The sequence below is a fragment of the Anolis carolinensis genome, chromosome 3 (assembly GCF_035594765.1).
Source record: "Anolis carolinensis isolate JA03-04 chromosome 3, rAnoCar3.1.pri, whole genome shotgun sequence".
In the NCBI taxonomy this organism is placed as follows: Eukaryota; Metazoa; Chordata; class Lepidosauria; order Squamata; family Dactyloidae; genus Anolis; species Anolis carolinensis.
Window position 1 is genome coordinate 193,373,301 of NC_085843.1, and position 18,055 is coordinate 193,391,355.

The 18,055-nt window shown below is 39.3% G+C and overlaps 1 protein-coding gene across 5 annotated transcripts in view; it reads left to right on the forward strand.

The window, feature by feature from the left end:
• Positions 1–18,055, forward strand: part of tacc2 (transforming acidic coiled-coil containing protein 2) — a 241,272-nt gene that overhangs the window by 177,927 nt on the left and 45,290 nt on the right. For 4 of the 5 annotated variants that reach the window (XM_016992233.2, XM_016992239.2, XM_062976023.1 and 1 more), the window contains exons 9-10: positions 1,258–1,409; positions 9,167–10,472. In XM_016992233.2, coding sequence (XP_016847722.2) covers positions 1,258–1,409; positions 9,167–10,472 — 1,458 coding nt within the window. Of the gene's footprint in view, positions 1–1,257; positions 1,410–9,166; positions 10,473–15,572; positions 15,609–18,055 lie in introns of all 5 variants that reach the window. The other variant, XM_062976022.1, reaches the window with a different exon arrangement.

The window sequence follows — 18,055 nt, forward strand, 5'->3', positions numbered from 1 at the left end:
GTTCATAGACAGGTAGCCAGGTTAATTATTGGGGCGGCGTACAGAGAGCACACAACTCCCATGTTATGTCCGCTCCACTGGTTGCCAGTTTGCTACCGAGCACAATTCAAAGTGCTGGCTTTGGCCTATAAAACCCTAAACAGCCTCAGTAGACTACCTGTCCAAACTCCATGAACCACTGTGGAGATTAAGATCTTCCAGGGAGGCCCTGCTCTCGGTCCCGCCACTGTCCGAGGTGCGATTGGCGGGGATGAGAGAGAGGGCCTGCTCAGTGATCGCCCCTCAGTTATGGAACTCTCTCCCTGGTGAAATTAGATCAACCCCTTTCCTCCTGTCCTTTAGAAAAATGGTAAAAACTTGGCTGTGGGTCCAAGCTTTTGGGACAGTGCAATAATGGCAGCAATAGGAAATTTCACCCTGCTGACCGGATTCAGTATGGCTGACGTGAGATGGTTTTAAACAATTGATTTTAAGTGGAGATAACTGTTTTAATGTTTATGTATTTATAGCTTATTTTATGTTCCGGCATTGAATGTTTGCCATATATATGTTGTGCTCCGCCCTGAGTCCCCTTCGGGGTGAGAAGGGCGGAATATAAATGTTTTAAATAAATAATAATAATTAATAGGTAAAACCCATGAGCGATCAAAAATAGAGCTAACATGTGTGAGCTCAGAAATGCAAGGCAATGTACAAAATAAAGCTGCTTCGTTAACATTAACCCAAATAACAAGGACTTGGCAACACCCACTGTTACTTATAACTGGTACCCATTTGTTTTATAGGAACAATTACAGAGTTGCATAACAAGTCAGATTTCATCAGAAACTAGAGGAGCACTGTTTCCTTCTTAGTTTTGCTTCTGTTCATGGCAAAGAAAAATTCACCATCTTCTTGAAAGGTCATTGACATTGCTCTAGTTTGTCCATTCTAAAGTATCCTTTAGTTGAAAAGGCAGACTTTTTTGGGTACTATTCACTTTGTTTTGCATGTTTGTTTGCTTTTGAGATGCCTTGAAATTTTTCATATTAAGAGGTCTTCTGAGTGAACCTACCAACATGATAGCCTGCTCCAAACAATAACTCTGTGAAAGGGGTCGTTGAGAACTCAGTCTGTCTAAGAAATACGAGGTATTCTAGCCTCCTCCAGTAGAAGAGGTCTATATATTCTATGCATAGTGTTTTGAACTGTTTGTCCCTTTTGATTTTGAATGGTAGTTGCTAACAGCACTCTTGTTTTTCTTTTGTGTGTGCTCAGGAGTTCAGACTCTGAAGAAGCATTTGAGACACCAGAATCTACAACTCCCGTGAAGGCTGCCCCACCACCACTACCACAGCCGCCACCAGAAGTTGCAGCATTTGAAATAGAAGAACAGGAAGTTCAACCTCAACTTCCATCAGAGGACATAGGTAATCATGATTTGGGATGAACCTCTCAAATAGGGAAGGGGACATTCAATATTCTTGTTTTATTTCAGTGAGTTTGAATTTATTGCTCATTGTGGTCAGGGAAATGGTCATGCTCATAAGTATAGATTATGTTATTCGAATGTAGAAAGTCTCTGTTTCTGTAACCAGCATCTCAGCAAGACAGAGAAGGAGCCTTGGCTGAGATCTTAGAGAACTACTTTGAGGCTTTTCTGTTAGAACTGTAGCCTATAGAATTTATTCAGTTTGACACCACTTTAATTGCCATGAAATTCTGGGATTTGTAGTTTGTTTTTTATCATGTCAGAAGTGAATTGAGAATATACTACAAGCTGCTTCTGGTGTGAGATAATTGGCCGGCTACAGAGACGTTACCCAGGGGATGCCCGGATGTGTTACCGTTCTGTGGGAGGCTTCTCTCATGTCCCCGCATGGGAAGCTGGGGCTGACAGACAGGAGCTCACCCCGTCTCGTGAGTTTGAACTTCAGACCTTTAGATCTTTAGGTCAGCAGTTCAGTTACGCCACCACGGCTCCTTTGTTGAGGCACCAGTACTATTACTCCCATTGTGTTACACCACAACAGTTGAAATTGTGTCCAAATGTATTAACTCTACATTATAGACACAGCCTTAGGATACCTATGCCTACTTATATTGGTCTTCTCTTTGTTAGAGAGGAGTTATTTTAAGCCCTATTCTCACCACAACCCACTGAAAAATCCTGTGTTTGAAAATTCAGTTTTCAAGTGCCTTCAGGTTTTCATATGCCTTCACATTTCACATGCCATCAAGTCACCTGTTGACTTATGGCAATTCCATTAATTTTTCTTAGTCAAGGAATACTCAAGGGTGTCTTTGCCAGATCTTTCCTCTGAAATATATCCTGCACCATGTGGTATTAATTTGTAGTCTCTTGTACAAGTACTAAACAGAGATTACTCTGTTTAGCTTCCAAGATCAGAAGGGATCTGGTGCCTCTAGCTCCGAAACTGTTCAAGTAACCGCTTTTAAACTAAAACTAAGAAACCAAGAATCAGACTCATATGGAACCTCGTATTGAAGGTATTTTAAGACAAGGTTGATACAATGAGGCACTAGGGAATGTAGTATCATTTCATTTGAGCCTAAAAGCAGGGGCTCTTTTGTGTAGGACTTACATGTTTCTTAATGTAAAAGTTCAGCCCCTGTGATTAAATGTCAAGAGTAGTAAAAAAAATCCCTTTTTGTTGAGTCTGCTTTGAAGTGAAAGGGCAACATTCTTTTAATTTCTGAGTCACTTTTGATGTCAAAAGGACAGAATCTAAAGCTTTCTACAGCCACAAAGATGCATTGTCAACTGTTCAAGTCTTGTTGAGATTGGCTGATCCCGCCACCCTCACTTTATATTAATGTATATGTTTCACCCAAAATATACCATCAGTTTAGAGGAGGATATACTTTTGCTAATTTGATGAGTCTGTTGGAAAATAAAAGGTGTAAAGCAAGCATATTCTCTGTAAAGAACTTGAATACATTCCAGTTAAATTAGTTTTTTGGAAGGACAAATGCCAGTTCCAAGGGTTTGGACTTGCAGGTGTTTGATTTACTAATCCATGCTGATACCTATTAGTCTTGATAGATTGACCGAATCAGTACTGTGTCACAGACTCTGTGGCACAAACTAGTGATAGCAAATTGTCTTGTTAATAGGTATCTTTTATTGAGAACTTTCCTATCAGTGAAGAAATTGCCTTCTGGAAAAACTCTTAAATGTGAATCTCCTTATTATCTTCAGTGAGGGTTTTGCCAAACATTTCTGATCCAGTGGAGATAGATGAATTTGTAAAGGGTTGACTTTGAATAGGATTTGTAGTGATTGACCATATAGTAGTTTACTATCCTGAAGGTTGTCTCCAATAACACTGTAACATGATTTTTGTTCCTGGGCAATAAATGTCATTTCCTAATTGGTTCTATCATAAAAACATGGAATAAGTTTATTAAACTTCAAAACCTTTGTTATTGCGGAACATCCTGCAGCACATTTTGCTATCGTTTTTCAATGAACATCTCATAATGTATCAGCCAATTCAACGCCATGGCTGATACCGAATGAGAGACTCTCCCCGGGTGACTTGGAAGGTACTGAACAGACTGCGCTGTGGTACCAAGAGATGCAGAGCCAACCTTAAGATATGGGGCCACAAAGTGAGTACTTGTGAGTGTGGAGAAGAGCAAACCACAGACCACCTATTACAATGCAGTCTGAGCCCTGCCACATGCACAATGGAGGACCTTCTTATAGCAACACCAGAGGAACTCCAAGTGGTCAGCTACTGGTCAAAGGACATTTAGTATAATGCCAGGCTTTTAACTTTGCTTATGTATTTAAATACATTACAACTGTACCCTTGCTTTCACTTCTGATGTGATAAAAAAAACACAATTCAACATAGTTTGTAGCCACAAAAACAACGTTTCTGTGGTATAACAACTACTTTCAAAGTAAGTACCACACAATTAATAGGAAATAACATTTTCAAACAAGGAACAGATTTTTTTCAAATTCTGTTACATATGGGGAAGGAGAGGCTTGAAACAAACCAGAATTTCAAGCAGAAGTTATTAGAGCAGTGGTTCTCAACCTGTGGGCCCCTAGGTGTTTTGGCCTACAGCTCCTAGAAATCTCAGTCAGTTTACCAGCTGTTAAGATTTCTGGGAGTTGAAGGCCAAAACATCTGGGGACCCACAGGTTGAGAACCACTGGATTAAAGGGTCATTTTCAATTCAGTGGAAATGTCACAATGCAACTCACCTCAAAATGGGGCAGATACAAGGAATTACAAATGGGCAGGTGTCACCTTCTGGCCCATTGCAGGACCCTGTCACTCACCCTGTACTCCCATGCTATAAAGCAGTGCTTCTCAAACTCTGGTCTTCCAGGTGTTTTGAACTTCAGCTTCCAGCATCCCTGATCATTTGCTAATGCAAATGAAGCTTTGAGGAGTTGAAGCCCCAAACACTTGAAGGACTAGAGTTTGGGACTCACTGTTTGAAAGGATGCTGCAGAAAACAACAACAATAAAGGAACTTGAAGAACATCAGCTTTCATGAAAAAAAGTTATAGTGGTTTGGACTTCTTAGCTTAGGGAAAGGGAAGGGATGTCTGCTTTGAAGTATGCCCTTTCAAGGTTGATGAGATATACTTCTGTATGGGTGTATTTATTTCTGATAAGTATTTATGGTTGCATATTAAGTCTGTAGTCACGGATCTAACCCATCAAACAGAGGAGTTAACTTCTCAACAAACACTTGCATGGCTACAAATCACTACGTGTTTACAAGGAAGTGAGCTGCTTTGAACCAAATAGTTCATACCGTTGAAAGCCAAACATGTTTAAAGTTGGATTATTATAAGTTTAATTTGAGGCACCGCATTCATACAGTTCTGTGTCTCTTTAAGAGAAGCTTGACTGATATTCAAAAATGTGCTTATTGAGTGAAAAATGAACAGCAGCTCAGCTGGCAAGAATAACTCCCAATTAAATAAAACATGGAACAAGAGTAAATCTAAACACAACTTGTAGAATGGAAAAATCACAGTTCATCAAGTTTAATAATATTATTAACATTCAGTTTTCTTTGTGTTTAAAGTAATTTGAACAACTGTATACACACACCATACATGGGAGGTCCAGCTCACAGATGTCTCTTTTCTTCTCTACTTAGGTCCATTATTCTCAATCTAAGATTTGGCATCTACTTATAGCAAAAAACTTTTCACATATACTATTCACACATGCTTTTAATATCTTAAGGGCAAAGGAGTCCCTTTTTCTGATTTAAAGGGCATTTAACACTATAAAGGCTAGAAGCGTTTGCTGATGTACTGCTCCCTACCAATCTTTGAAATTTACTTCCAGACTACATCTTTATGCAACATGTATTTTCACTCAGCAACATGTGTTTTAGATGTACTGTTATTTGTGTGGTGGTTATTTGGACAGCTTACTTTTAGGAAAAAAACCCCACTATTTGTGTATTAAATGCATATGTAAAACTGCCAAGTAGTATGAATGCTAAAACGGTTTACAAACAATGTTAGCAGGCAGTTAGCCATATAAGTGTGTCCTTTCTTTATGTTTGTGTGATTTTAAAATATATGATATATGATAAGCTTTATTTTATAATCCTTCCCATGTAAATAAATCAATCCACAGGTTTAATCTGCAACCATAGACAGGAAAACTCAATTTCCTGTTAGAATATTGAAATCCGCTGTGAAAACGCTTTTGTCTTTGGCCTTACATGAGCGTTTATTAGATCACATGCAGAGCAAAATAATTGCCAAGGAAAAAAGGGCTAAAGCATCTCATCCACCGGAAAGATGAATGTTGACAGCTAGTAATAATGATGTAGATTATTTTCAATTTGATTGTTCATCGTATATACCTTATTTTCAGCTTGGTAGTAGAATGGAAATGCAATTGTTTCTGCCTGAGGGTGGCAAAGTACAGTGTATGAGTGTGCAAGAGATAATGGTGACCATCCAAATTAATCAGTGTGACATGACAGAGATGTCAGAAGCCCATCCCTAGTCGCCCGTGTGATTTCCCACTTGATATCTTTGGGCAAGTCACAGCCTTTTTATTTAATCTGTTTGGCAGGATTATTCTTAGGCTATGCTGTTGTTCAGAGTTTCTTTAAGGACAAGTATCATACGATTGTTCTGAGTAAGTTCATTCAATAATTGCTGTGTGGTTTCCATGCTACACAGTGCACTTAGTCCTTCTAAACTTGTTGTTTTATGGGGGTAAATATTGTCTGTGTTTTGTGAAGAAGTATTCTACTGCAGTGTCTTTACATTCTCTCTGACCCCATCTACACTGACCATTTAGATCAGGCTCATCTGAATTAACCCAGGGAAAGATGCTTCACTTCAGAATAAAATAATACAAGAGAAAGTCCGAATCCTCTATCAAGATTCAGACTTTTTCCTGCTATCAGGCAGTGCAGATGTCCACCACCAATTTCTATGGTGGTGGTAAGTGTCTGTTCTGATCCGCAATATGTGTCTGTACAGAACTGCCCTTATTTATTTCATTTATTTATTTACAGTATTTATATTCCACCCTTCTCACCCTGAAGGGGACTCATGGCGATTACAATGCACATATAGATGGCAAAAATTCAATGCCATTATTAGACATACCACATATGCAGGCAGACCCTTAGTCATTCTGTCTCACACAAGGATTGCATCTTCCCTACAGTAGGGTGGTTTTCTCTACCATAAGATAGACCAGAACTCCTTCAGAACATCAAGAGAATTGGCCGCTTCCTTGTATGGTTATATGATTTGGGATAACTCATTACAATTATAAGTACTGCATTTTAATCCTCCTTGTTTGCTTCTGAAGGTATCAATGTAATATGCAGCCTCCAACACCAGGAATAGAATATTCATTGTTGGGGAAGGAAAATAAGATGATGGCAGCAAATGTCTTTCTTTGTGAAATGGTGCCTTGCTTATATCTGGTTTGAGCCTCATTTAACTCTTGTCTAATTTAACCCAAGGCAGTATAAAGATAATTTAAGGCCCCTGGTGGCACAGTGTGTTAAAACACTGAGCTGCTGAACTTGCGGACCAAAAGATCCCAGGTTCAAATCCTGGGAGCGGAATGAGCGCCCACTGTTAGCCCCAGCTCCTGCCAGCCTAGCAGTTCGAAAACATGCAAATGTGAGTAAATCAATAGGTACCGCTCTGGCGGGAAGGTAACGGCGCTCCATGCAGTCATGCCGGCCACATGACCTGGAGATGTCTATGGACAATGCCGGCTCTTCAGCTTAGAAATGGAGATGAGCACCAACCCCCAGAGTCAGTCACGACTAGACTTAACATCAGGGGAAACCTTTACCTTTTTTAATTTAACCCAGCATTAAAAGGGAACTTGAACAAGTTCAAAGACAGACATATATGCATATTTCATAACCATATCAATAATATGATATGGTTTGCTAATGTCCCATTCCCGGATGCAGGTCTTTATTAAATGGTTTAGCAAATCCAAAATTAAAATCCCCTTTGTACTGGTGTGCAGGGTTTCTTGTTGGAATGCCACCTTTGTTTTATGCCAGTGGGGACCTGGTAGCACTGCCAGGCCAAGAGAAGCACTCCAATGCGACTAGTCCTGTTTAGACCCAAGGACCATCACTTGTGCCCTAACTGGGTAACCAAGGCCAGAACCTGAAAGAACATAGCCTCTGCCTCTGTGCTTCCGCTACAATGAAAAATAGGGCTGTAGTGGGGAAAGTGTGGGGAGAGAGAGATTGGCAACTCTCTCTTCTCAAAGCAATTCTCTATATTACTCATTTGTTTGTTTATAGTATTTCTGTATTACCACCTAGTCCACAAGGGCTCCCGGGGGCATGAATAAATGAAAACTAATTAAGGCAGTATAAAGATAAAAACATTTTAAAAATACATTAAAATTCTCTTTAAAACTCCTAAAATTAATCCTAGAATCATGTTTTAAAACAATTAAAACAACAATTTCAAACCCTGAATGCCAGGCGGAACAGCACTTTCAGCTGCTTACCAGAAGCTTAGAAGACACGTGGACAGCCAAAGTTTCATAGGCAGGGAGTGTTCTAGACAACATATAAAAAGTATAAGAAGTATATGTGTGTGCACATATATACAATACTAGGATCAGCAGTGAGCTCCAGCCACTGAGAGCTTTGAGCATTTATTTCACTTTCATCATTGATAATGCAACCTTGCATGCATATAACACTATATATATATATATAACATATATAGTGTTAGGAGCCTCCGCTGGCCTAGGGGATAAAAGCCTCGTGACTTGAAAGTTGGGTTGCTGACCTGAAGGCTGCCAGGTTCGAATCCCACCCGGGGAGAGCGTGGATGAGCTCCCTCTTTCAGCTCCAGTTCCATGCGGGGACATGAGAAAAGCCTCCCACAAGGATGGAAAAACATCCGGGCATTCCCTGGGCAACGTCCTTGCAGACGGCCAATTCTCTCACTCCAGAAGCAACTCCGGTTGCTCCTGAGTTTGTTCTGCCAATGACTTAAATCTTCTTAGCAGGTAGCAAACCAATTTCTTTCTTTCTTTGTCATATAAATTTGTCCCAAATAGACTCAACTCAGATCAATTTAAATTCTTTGTAATTTTATTTCTGAACTTCCTAACAATTTATTTTCCTCTTACTTTCTTTTATCCTTTTTTAAAAGAATATTTATTATACTTTGTTTTTTCTGCTTTCCATTTCGACCCAGAAGAGTTTTAATAATATGCACACAGAAAGAAGGCAGAACACGGGGAAAATATTACTTTGAGAATTTTGAAGTTTGCAAAGGAAACATCTATTTAAAAGACACATACAGTTGTCCCTCCCTATCCATTCTGCATCCATGGAGTCAACCATCCCCAGCTTGAAAATATTTTTTTAAATATCTAAAAATCAAACCTTTTATTTTGTCATTTTTATAAGGGAGCCCATTTTTATTACTACTATACTACAGTATACAAAGGGACTTGAGCATGCATTAATTGTGGTTTCTTTGTGGGTCCTGGAACAAAACCTCTGTGGATCCCACTGTATTTTAAAATGTCATTTAAAATCACTTCTGCCATTTCAGATCATTAAGCATATGCACATAATTTGTTGTTTCTCTCTCTCTATTTGTGTTAAATTGGGCATTCCTGACTGATCACTCTCTCCCTTGCTTTTCCAGAATTTTGTTCCGACACAGTATCCATAGCTGATGTTTCACATTGTGAATCTGTTGAAGAAACTCCACTCTCACCTCCTTCCCACTCATTTTCTACGGTTTTTGATGAGGACAAGCCCATTGCTAGCAGTGGGACCTACAACTTAGACTTTGACAGCATTGAGGTGGTAGATACTTCTCAAGCCGGGGATCCTAGTTCTCTGGACATAAGAAACCGTGACTCCAAGTCACACATCAGAAGAAAATCCACAGATTCCATTCCAATTTCCAGATCTACTTTGTCTCGATCCCTTAGCTTGCAAGCTGGTGATTTTGATGGATCATCTTTCCTTGGTAATAGCGAGGCAGCAGGTTCAGCAACAGAAACATTCAGTACTGGTTCAAGCAGTGCCTCCAGCACTCTTAAGCGCACAAAGAAATCAAGGCCAGGTTCCTTAAAGAAAAAACAGTTAGCAAAAAAATCTTTGGAAGTTCCTCCTGTCCAGGAGCCAGAACCATCTGAGGTCAAGCAAGATTCGGCTGCACTGAATGAAGAAAAAGAGAGGTTGGAAACCATTGAAACTCAGTGCACAGAGTCCTCTCAAAGTGCCACTGAAAATCAGGAGACCCCTGCTCTACCAACAGCAGCCTATCCATTTGACCCTAGCAACTTAGAAGAGATAAGTGCATCTGGTGCTGGAAATAAAAAAGTGCAGAACTCTCCCCCAGCCAGCAAGAAAGTCCTCCCTCTTACAACGCCACCCGAAGCCGTGGAGGTAGCTCCTTCGGACACTGGGGGACCTGAAGATCCTCCAGTAAAAGCTGTAAGGCTGGAATTCGATTATTCTGAGGAAAAAGGAAGTGGTGGAGAGCAGCAAGAAAGCCCTCCCCTGCCCAAAAAAGTGGGCAAAAAGCCCGGTGCCAAAATGCCACTCAGGAGGCCAAAGACTAAAAAGACTGGGGAGAAGCTTGACAACGTTCCCCCCACTCCCACCAAGGCCCCTCCTGACTCCGGTGAGATCTCTGTTTCCAAAGGCTCTTATACTTTTGATATTGACAAATGGGATGACCCCAACTTCAACCCATTTTCTCCCACTTGCAAAGTGCAAGATTCTCCTAAACTGCCTCAGCCAATGACAGCAGCCTACACTTTCGATCCGGACATGTGTGAGGACTCAGTTGACCCTTTCAAGTCTTCCTCAAAGGTAGCCAGCTCTCCCACCAAATCTCCAGCCTCCTTCGAGATACCAGCTAATGCCAATGAGATCAATGGGACAGAAGGAGATGGCCTCAGCAAACCTGCAAAAAAGAAGAAGACGCCTCTCAAGACGTAAGTTAACATGTTGAAAAATGTGTGCATACTTTCATAGCTTCATATTTAGGCAAACTTGTAATTATGTTACAGCATAGGATATAGGTTTTTAAAGCGTGTCCTTTTCCAAAATTTTTGGGGAAGTTAGAAGCATCATTTTTCTTCTCTCGCTTCTTTTTTTACTAGCTATCTTTTTTATCTTTGAGAATGCCTTGAAATTCAACTATCCCCTTTTGAGCATCTAGGAAAAGGCTTCCATTTAGCCCAGTGTAATATGTTTCTTACACTTCAGAGGTTAATGTGTTGTCTAAGGCTTTCATGGCCAGAATCACTGGGTTGTTTTGTGTTTTCTGGGCTGGAACATGGCCATACAGCCCGGAAAACACACAACAACTCTTCAGATGTTAGCTATTTAGAGGTATGATATGTCTTCATCAACTGAGATATTAGTTCTGTTTAGATCAGTGTTTCCCAAATTTTGACCTTCTAGATGTTTGGACTTCAGCTCCCGGAATTCCTGACCATTGGGCAAGTTGGCTATGGCTTTTGGGAGTTGAAGTCCAAGCCATCTTAATCAAAATTTGGGAAACCCCGATTTAGTTTAATGGTGAGTAGCATGCTGACTCACCATTTAAAAAATGGTTTTCTTGAAATTAAGAAACCCCACTGACAAAAATGTATAACATTCCACAATAATGAGTATTTTAAAAAAAATAAAAATATGTACTTTTAAGTAGCCTGTCTGTGGAAGTATATGTGATACAGCTAATTGGTTTAAGGAGTTCAGCCAAACAAGAATTCTTTTTAGGATTAGGGGCTAATCAGCAAAGCCTTGGTCATGTGAACAAAGTTTTTACAGAATTTTACATAAATGGAACTGTTCACATAATCAAAATTCAATCTTTCTCTAGTCCGGAATAGTTCTGTTTCATTTTAGTGGCTTACATCTTGTGTAGGATGTATCATTTAACCAAGAAGCCACAGATGCAATTGAAGTAAGTTTACTTTTGTTTTGTTGGTTCATGCCTTTTTTAAATAGGACTGTTCATGAAAGAGTGGCAAGGGAAATTGTTGCCTGGAGGTTTCACTTAAATTGGAATAAATCTGATACATTTAACTTTGTAGATGTAATATGACATGTGTAGATGTAAGATGCAATACTATATAAGTAGAATTTTAATAATTACATTTGTGATATGATTTTTTGTAACATAAAAACCTATTAATTACTTTTAGTTAGAGGAGATCCATTGGCTCAGTTGTTGAACGGTGTCTCAACTTGGCCGTAAATCCCATTGATTCAGTGAGTTGGGTTTGTGCCGTTGTCAACCAATTCTGTGGCTTTCACTATGGATATTTCCATAGAAAAAATACTATTTTGCACTTCACGTGAATAGTGATGTTTGGTTAGAAGATGTCACTTCTGTTTTTTTCATATTATTGGATAACCTACTATTTTGTAAGTTGATTTTCTATATGAGGAAGCAGAAGATTTTTTTTTTGAGAGATAGTTTCACACTGAACTAAAATTATTTTTACTCATATTTTCCCGTTTAAGACGGAGGAGTTAAATTCTGGCTGACTAAGTAATCCTATAATTATTTGTTATGACAATACCAAGTATTCATCTTTGCAGCATTGAGCTTCCTCCTAACTCCCCAAGCAAAGTTCCTTAATATTTGAGGTTTGTGTGTGATTTATTTAAAAGCACAGTATTATTGGTTTTCTGTGCATCTACCTTTGAGTCCTTACAGTGGCTTCTCTATATTTTGAAAAATACACATTTCACAAAAGCAAAATGAAGGTTTAAACACAGCATAGACACTGGCTATGTTTTCACTCGTACATAATGATAAGCCTGAGGTTCAAAGAAACATGACTTTTTGCTCACAGGCAAGATCTTCAGGTAATTGCCCACCTGCTCCTATTTAGTTGATCCTCTTTGCATAAGTACCCAAGTAACCAGAAATTAGCCAGGAGGGCAAAGCTTGGTGTTCCAGCTAGATTGTGCCATCAGACTTTGCTGCAGTACTATTTTAGTTCATTTTCTCCCCAATTGTATAGTTTTAGGATTTGAAGGGAATGTACTGTATATCCCAGTCACTACTATTTGTCTCTTTTCTCCCAATTGGCTGCTTTTTTCTTCTTGGGAGATTGTTTTAAGGTTTTTACTGTTTGATAAATTTATTCACATTCAGTCTGATGGTTCTCTTTGTGTCAAACATAAAGTATCTCTGCTACCCTAGCAACTAAATTGACGGTTATTTTAGTTCTGTGCCTTAGCAAGTAGTTCAATGGCAGGAAAGTGCTTCAAAAGTCATATATTTTAGTGCCAAAGTTTTGTAGTTTTTAACTGCTGTCAAGTCCACTTTGACTTATGGCGACCTTATGAATGGAAGATCTTATAGTCAACCTGTTCTCAACAACTGTGCGTAGATTCACGGCCATGGCTTCCTTAATAAAGTATATCTATCTGTAATGTGGTCTTCCTCTTTCCACCTTCAACCTTATCAAGCATTGTATTTTGTAGTGAGTTACATCTTCTCTTGATATGTCCAAAATGTTACGGTCTCAGTTTAGGCATTTCGGCTTCAGGTTCCATTTGCTCTACAGCCCATTTCTTTGTCTTTTAAAAAGTCCACAGTATCCGTAGAACTCTTCTTCAGTATCACATTTTAACTGAATTGATTATCTTCCTGTCACCTTCCTTCACTGTCCAATTTTCACACAATACATAGAATTTGGAAGTAACCCTAACATTAGCATGCAATGCTATACCTTTCGGCTTAAATTCAATTGTACAACCATAGGACTATTTGTAGTTGCTATATCACAGTAACCCATTGAGTGCCCTTTGACCTGGGAGTTTCATTTTCTGACACTATCTCTTGTTTCAGTTTGGGTTGAGTTTTATTGGTAAAGGATCTTCAAAAGGAGATTTATGTGCTTTCCTCTGCACATTGTGAACAAGTGTTAGCTATGGTGTCATTGCCATTGTTTCTGAGAGATACTCTACCAGTATCACTCCAACCTAGTAGCTGTTTGTCACAGGTAGTCTCCCTTCTCACTGTCATGATAATAACAGTAATAGTAATACAGTAGAGTCTCACTTATCCAAGCTTCACTTATCCAAGGTTCTGTATTATCCAAGGCAGTCTGCCTTTTAGTAGTCATTGTTTTTGTAGTAAATGTTGCAATGTTTTGGTGCTAAATTCATAAATACAGTAATTACTATATAACATTACTGTGTATTGAACTACTTTTTTGTCAATTTCTTGTAAAACATGATGTTTTGGTGCTTAATTTGTAAAATCATAATGTAATTTTATGTTTAATAGGCCTTTTTCTTAATCCCTCCTTATTATCCAAGATTTTCGCTTATCCAATGTTCTGCCGGCCCGTTTATCTTGGATAAGTGAGACTCTACTGTAGTAGTAGTAGTAGTAGTAGTAGTAGTAGTAGTAGTAATATCCAGCATATCTATCTTGTTTGCTGTGTCATAATAAAATAATAATAACTTTTTTTTTGTACCCTGCCTCCATCTTCCCGGAGGGACTCGGGCGGCTTACATGAGGACCAGCCCGATCAACATAGCTAAAATAACACATTGAAATAAAGAAAACGATATCATAAAACAGCAACATTATAACAGAGTATAAGGCAACCATTGAACCAACAACCAATGAACCTGAAATAACAAATCAGGTTCTGGGCATGGGTGGACAGACAGGTGCAAATCAATTTTGAGGATAGGGCTGAAGGATAAAGTGTATAAGTCAGATGGCAAAATTAGCAATGGAGGGCAATGTAACATGGAGCATAATATCTTTGGGTAGAGAACAATAATATAGTGCCAGTCCATAATTTTATGTCCTAGTTGGGGCCAAGTTATCTGGGGGATTGTCTTGTCAAAAGCACAGTGGAACATCCACGTCTTTAGATCTTCGCTACACCCCTGAGTGGTGGGATCAGGGAATGACATCCTTAAGCAGAAAAATGCCCGTAGTGATGTTCAAGCACTAAGGGGTGCACTAAGATTGATTGAAAGTCCTAGATCAAAGGTGTCAACCTTATTTTCATCATGGGCCACATCAGCCTTATGGCTGCCTTCAAAGTCCTGTTTGTAATTGTTAGACTGTATAAACGTAGCTACTCCTTAACATATTGTTAAGTAACCTGAAACACCAGATCGCACACCATCCTCATCCATTGATCATGTTCTGAAAATAACAAATGCAAAATAAAATGTAAACACGGCCATTCAAATATATTCAAATTCAGGTTTTTAAAATGCTTACATTTTCCCATAGTAAGTGTGTCTCGCGGGCCACGTAAAATGATGTGGCAAACCAGATTTGGCCTGTTAGCCTTAAATTTGTCACTCGTGTCCTAGATTTTGTACCTGTTCTTTTCAATTTTATACTGTGTTAATGGTATAAAAAGTCTCTAATCATCCTGAGAACAGACAGAAAACTTATGTGAATCTCTGAAATGATATTGGAAAAAATAGGAACAAAATCTGGTAATTTCTGATCTTTTTAACTTAAAGTGTAGATTGGCCATGAATCAATCACAATAAAATGTCATAGTTTTTCTCTCTGCTCCTTAAAACACAGCTCTTTCTAATTTCTTTGCGTGCACCTAGGCATTGTGTGCTTTAATCACCTAAGCCACTCAAGATAAGAAAGCAGATGGCTACTATCATGGAAAGGTAATCCACTGATAGTATTTAAACTGGTGGAGATAGATATCAGCTTTGACAAGTAGCTTTCATGGAAGAAGAAAGCAGACCGATTTGGTGGAGGAAAAAATGGCTTTATTTTTTTACCTTGTTCATATCTGTGATTTTTCTCCTATGTCCCAAAATTAAAACAGTAGCTAGAAACCAACAGGCCAAATCTCCCTGATTGAATCTAAGTGTTTAACAATGTGCTTCAGTACAGCTACTTTCAGTGGTATATTGGAAGGTCCGACTTCCTCAGGACGTGGATTTCCTAAAGGAGCAACTATACTTGGTGATGTTTTGCTAATGCAATTAATGGAGTGTCTCCTTTGTATCAGTCAGTGCCTTCTGTCTGTCTCTTTCTCTTTCTCTCTCTTTTGTCTTACTTGTCTTAGGATGGTTGAAGATGTGATGTCTGTATGTTCTCTGTTGTAAGTAATTTTAAACTCAAAACATGCTTGTTATGGACAAAAATCCCTTCTACCTTCCTGCTCCCCTCCATCCCCAGTTTTGTTGGTTTTCTGCTTTGTATATCTGCAAAGCTGTGGTATTAGCTTTATGACAAAGTTAATATATGGTGGGAAATTGCATGTTTATGGATCTGCTTGGTTAAACCTATGATATATTTTATTTTCTAATTTCATATACCCACTTTCAGCATGAATATGGTATGTTATTTGTTATAAAATCAACAGATCACTAGTAGGCTGCCTTTAGCCCTCAAAAAGGAATTGAAAAGTGATATCCACTTATTCTTGCATTCATCTTCCTCTGCCTGACCCCACTGATAAGCCCCTGTTGTAGCTTACCTTGATCCTAGGAGCCAAAGCAAGGAGCCATAGCATTGCACCATCCAGGTTTGCTACCCCATTTCTGTTACATTGGGAAACACATAGAGTCACTTTTAAGGGTGGAAACCTATTTTTTCTTTACAAGAAATTGATGTGGTGTACCAACATAAGCAGTACATAGCTGACCAGTATGTTCGTCCTGGTATGTCATTAACTTGGCAAGAACTTGATCTCTTCTACATAAACTTTAGTATTTTCTGTTGTTTTCTGTTCTCCTCTTGCTAGTCACTATCTGTTTTTGTGGTTGATGACTTGGAAATTTCTATACTCAGTGATGTTAAGTTTGGAAGCTATTCTGTAACTATTAGCTAGTTTCAACCTTTTTCTTTTACCATTGCAAACTCTGGCCTTAAGACCTGTATCTTTGAGTTCACTCAAAGGATTAGATTCTAGCAGATTATAATCATAGAGTCATAAGAGTTTGAAGAGACCTTGTGGGCCATCCAGTCCAACCCCCTGCCTAAATCGCCTAGAGCATCTTGGATGGAGGGCGATTAATAAATAATTAAATGATGATGATGATGATGATGATGATGAAGAAGAAGAAGCAGGAAAATCACATTCAAAGCTCCCCCGACAGATGGCCATACAGCCTCTGCTTAAAAGCCTCCAAAGAAGGAGCCTCCACCACACTCCGGGGCAGAGAGTTCCACTGCTGAACAGCTCTTATGGTTAGGAAGTTCTTCCAAATGTTTAGGTGGAATCTCCTTTTCTGTAGTTTGAAGCCATTATTCCATGGCCTAGTCTCCAGGACAGCAGAAAACAAGCTTGCTTCCTCCTCCCTATGACTTCCCCTCACATATATATACATGGTCCTCATCATGTCTCCTCATAGCCTTCTCTTCTGCAGGCTAAACATATGGCTTGTTCTCCAGACCCTTGATCATTTTAGTCGCCCTCCACCAGACACATTCCAGCTTATCAATGTCTCCCTTAAATTGCGTGCACGAAATATAGGGGCTGCAGTGTACATTTGTGGACTACACCTTCCATAATCTTCCCAAATGACATTATAGGAGTTGTAATCATAGAAAGTAACTTTTCAAAGCTCTAGGTTCTGACAAAGACATATTCTCAGTGCTTGTGGGGGCACTTCAAATTTTGGAGTGGAAAATTATCTGAGCATCAGCACAAATTGGTTACTCAGTGGGCCTTCCATGCCTGTAGGTGTATACCTGTACCCTCTGTTTATATTATTTCTTCCCAGCCCATAACAATGTATGGAAATATTTCTCTATTCAGTAGCATGGTAAGCAGGAAGGAGCTATCCTGTTCCAAAAAACACTCTGGAAATGAAGAAGAATCACACTTTAGTACTCCACTGAAATATCTTCAATCACCTGCAGGGGGAAAATAGCCTCCTTGGTGTTTCCTTGTAGGCACATTATCCATGTCGGAATGCCATATTGGGGACCCAAGCTTTATCCTGATCATTGTTTCTGAAGCCTGTGGCAGCAGGACAATTTATTTCTGACTGAAAATAATGTGTTTTTTTCAGGAAGTTATAACAGATGTATTATCTGTTTATAGATAGAACTCTTTTTATGGATTTGATTATTCACAGATTTTATAAATGTGTTCTCTCTAAGGATCTGTAGGTTCACCAAGGTGACTGTGATCATTTCCACCAGATGTAGAACATAGGGTCATATTGAAGGACCTAGAGATTACTAGAAAGTGGTTTACTTCCATTTAAAAAATAACGGGATTATTTTAGTTGTGGTTTTTCTACTTTTGGGTGGAATCCTGGACCCCAACAAAAGTGAAAAGCCTAGTGCAGGCATGAGCAAACTAAGCCCCAGAGGCTGGATGTGGCCCCCAGGGCACTTACCTCAGACCCTCCTCATTTTCCCTGTCCTCTCGGCATAAGGATGCGGTGGCCCGCCACATCCTTATGCAAAAAGGATGGGGGAGGAAGGCATGTAGCAGATGAGAGCCCTCTGGAGTGCTCTCAGCCACCATGTATCTCGCCCTCCTCCCAGCATAAGGACTGTGCGAGTGGCCCTGTCCTTATGCCGGGAGGACAG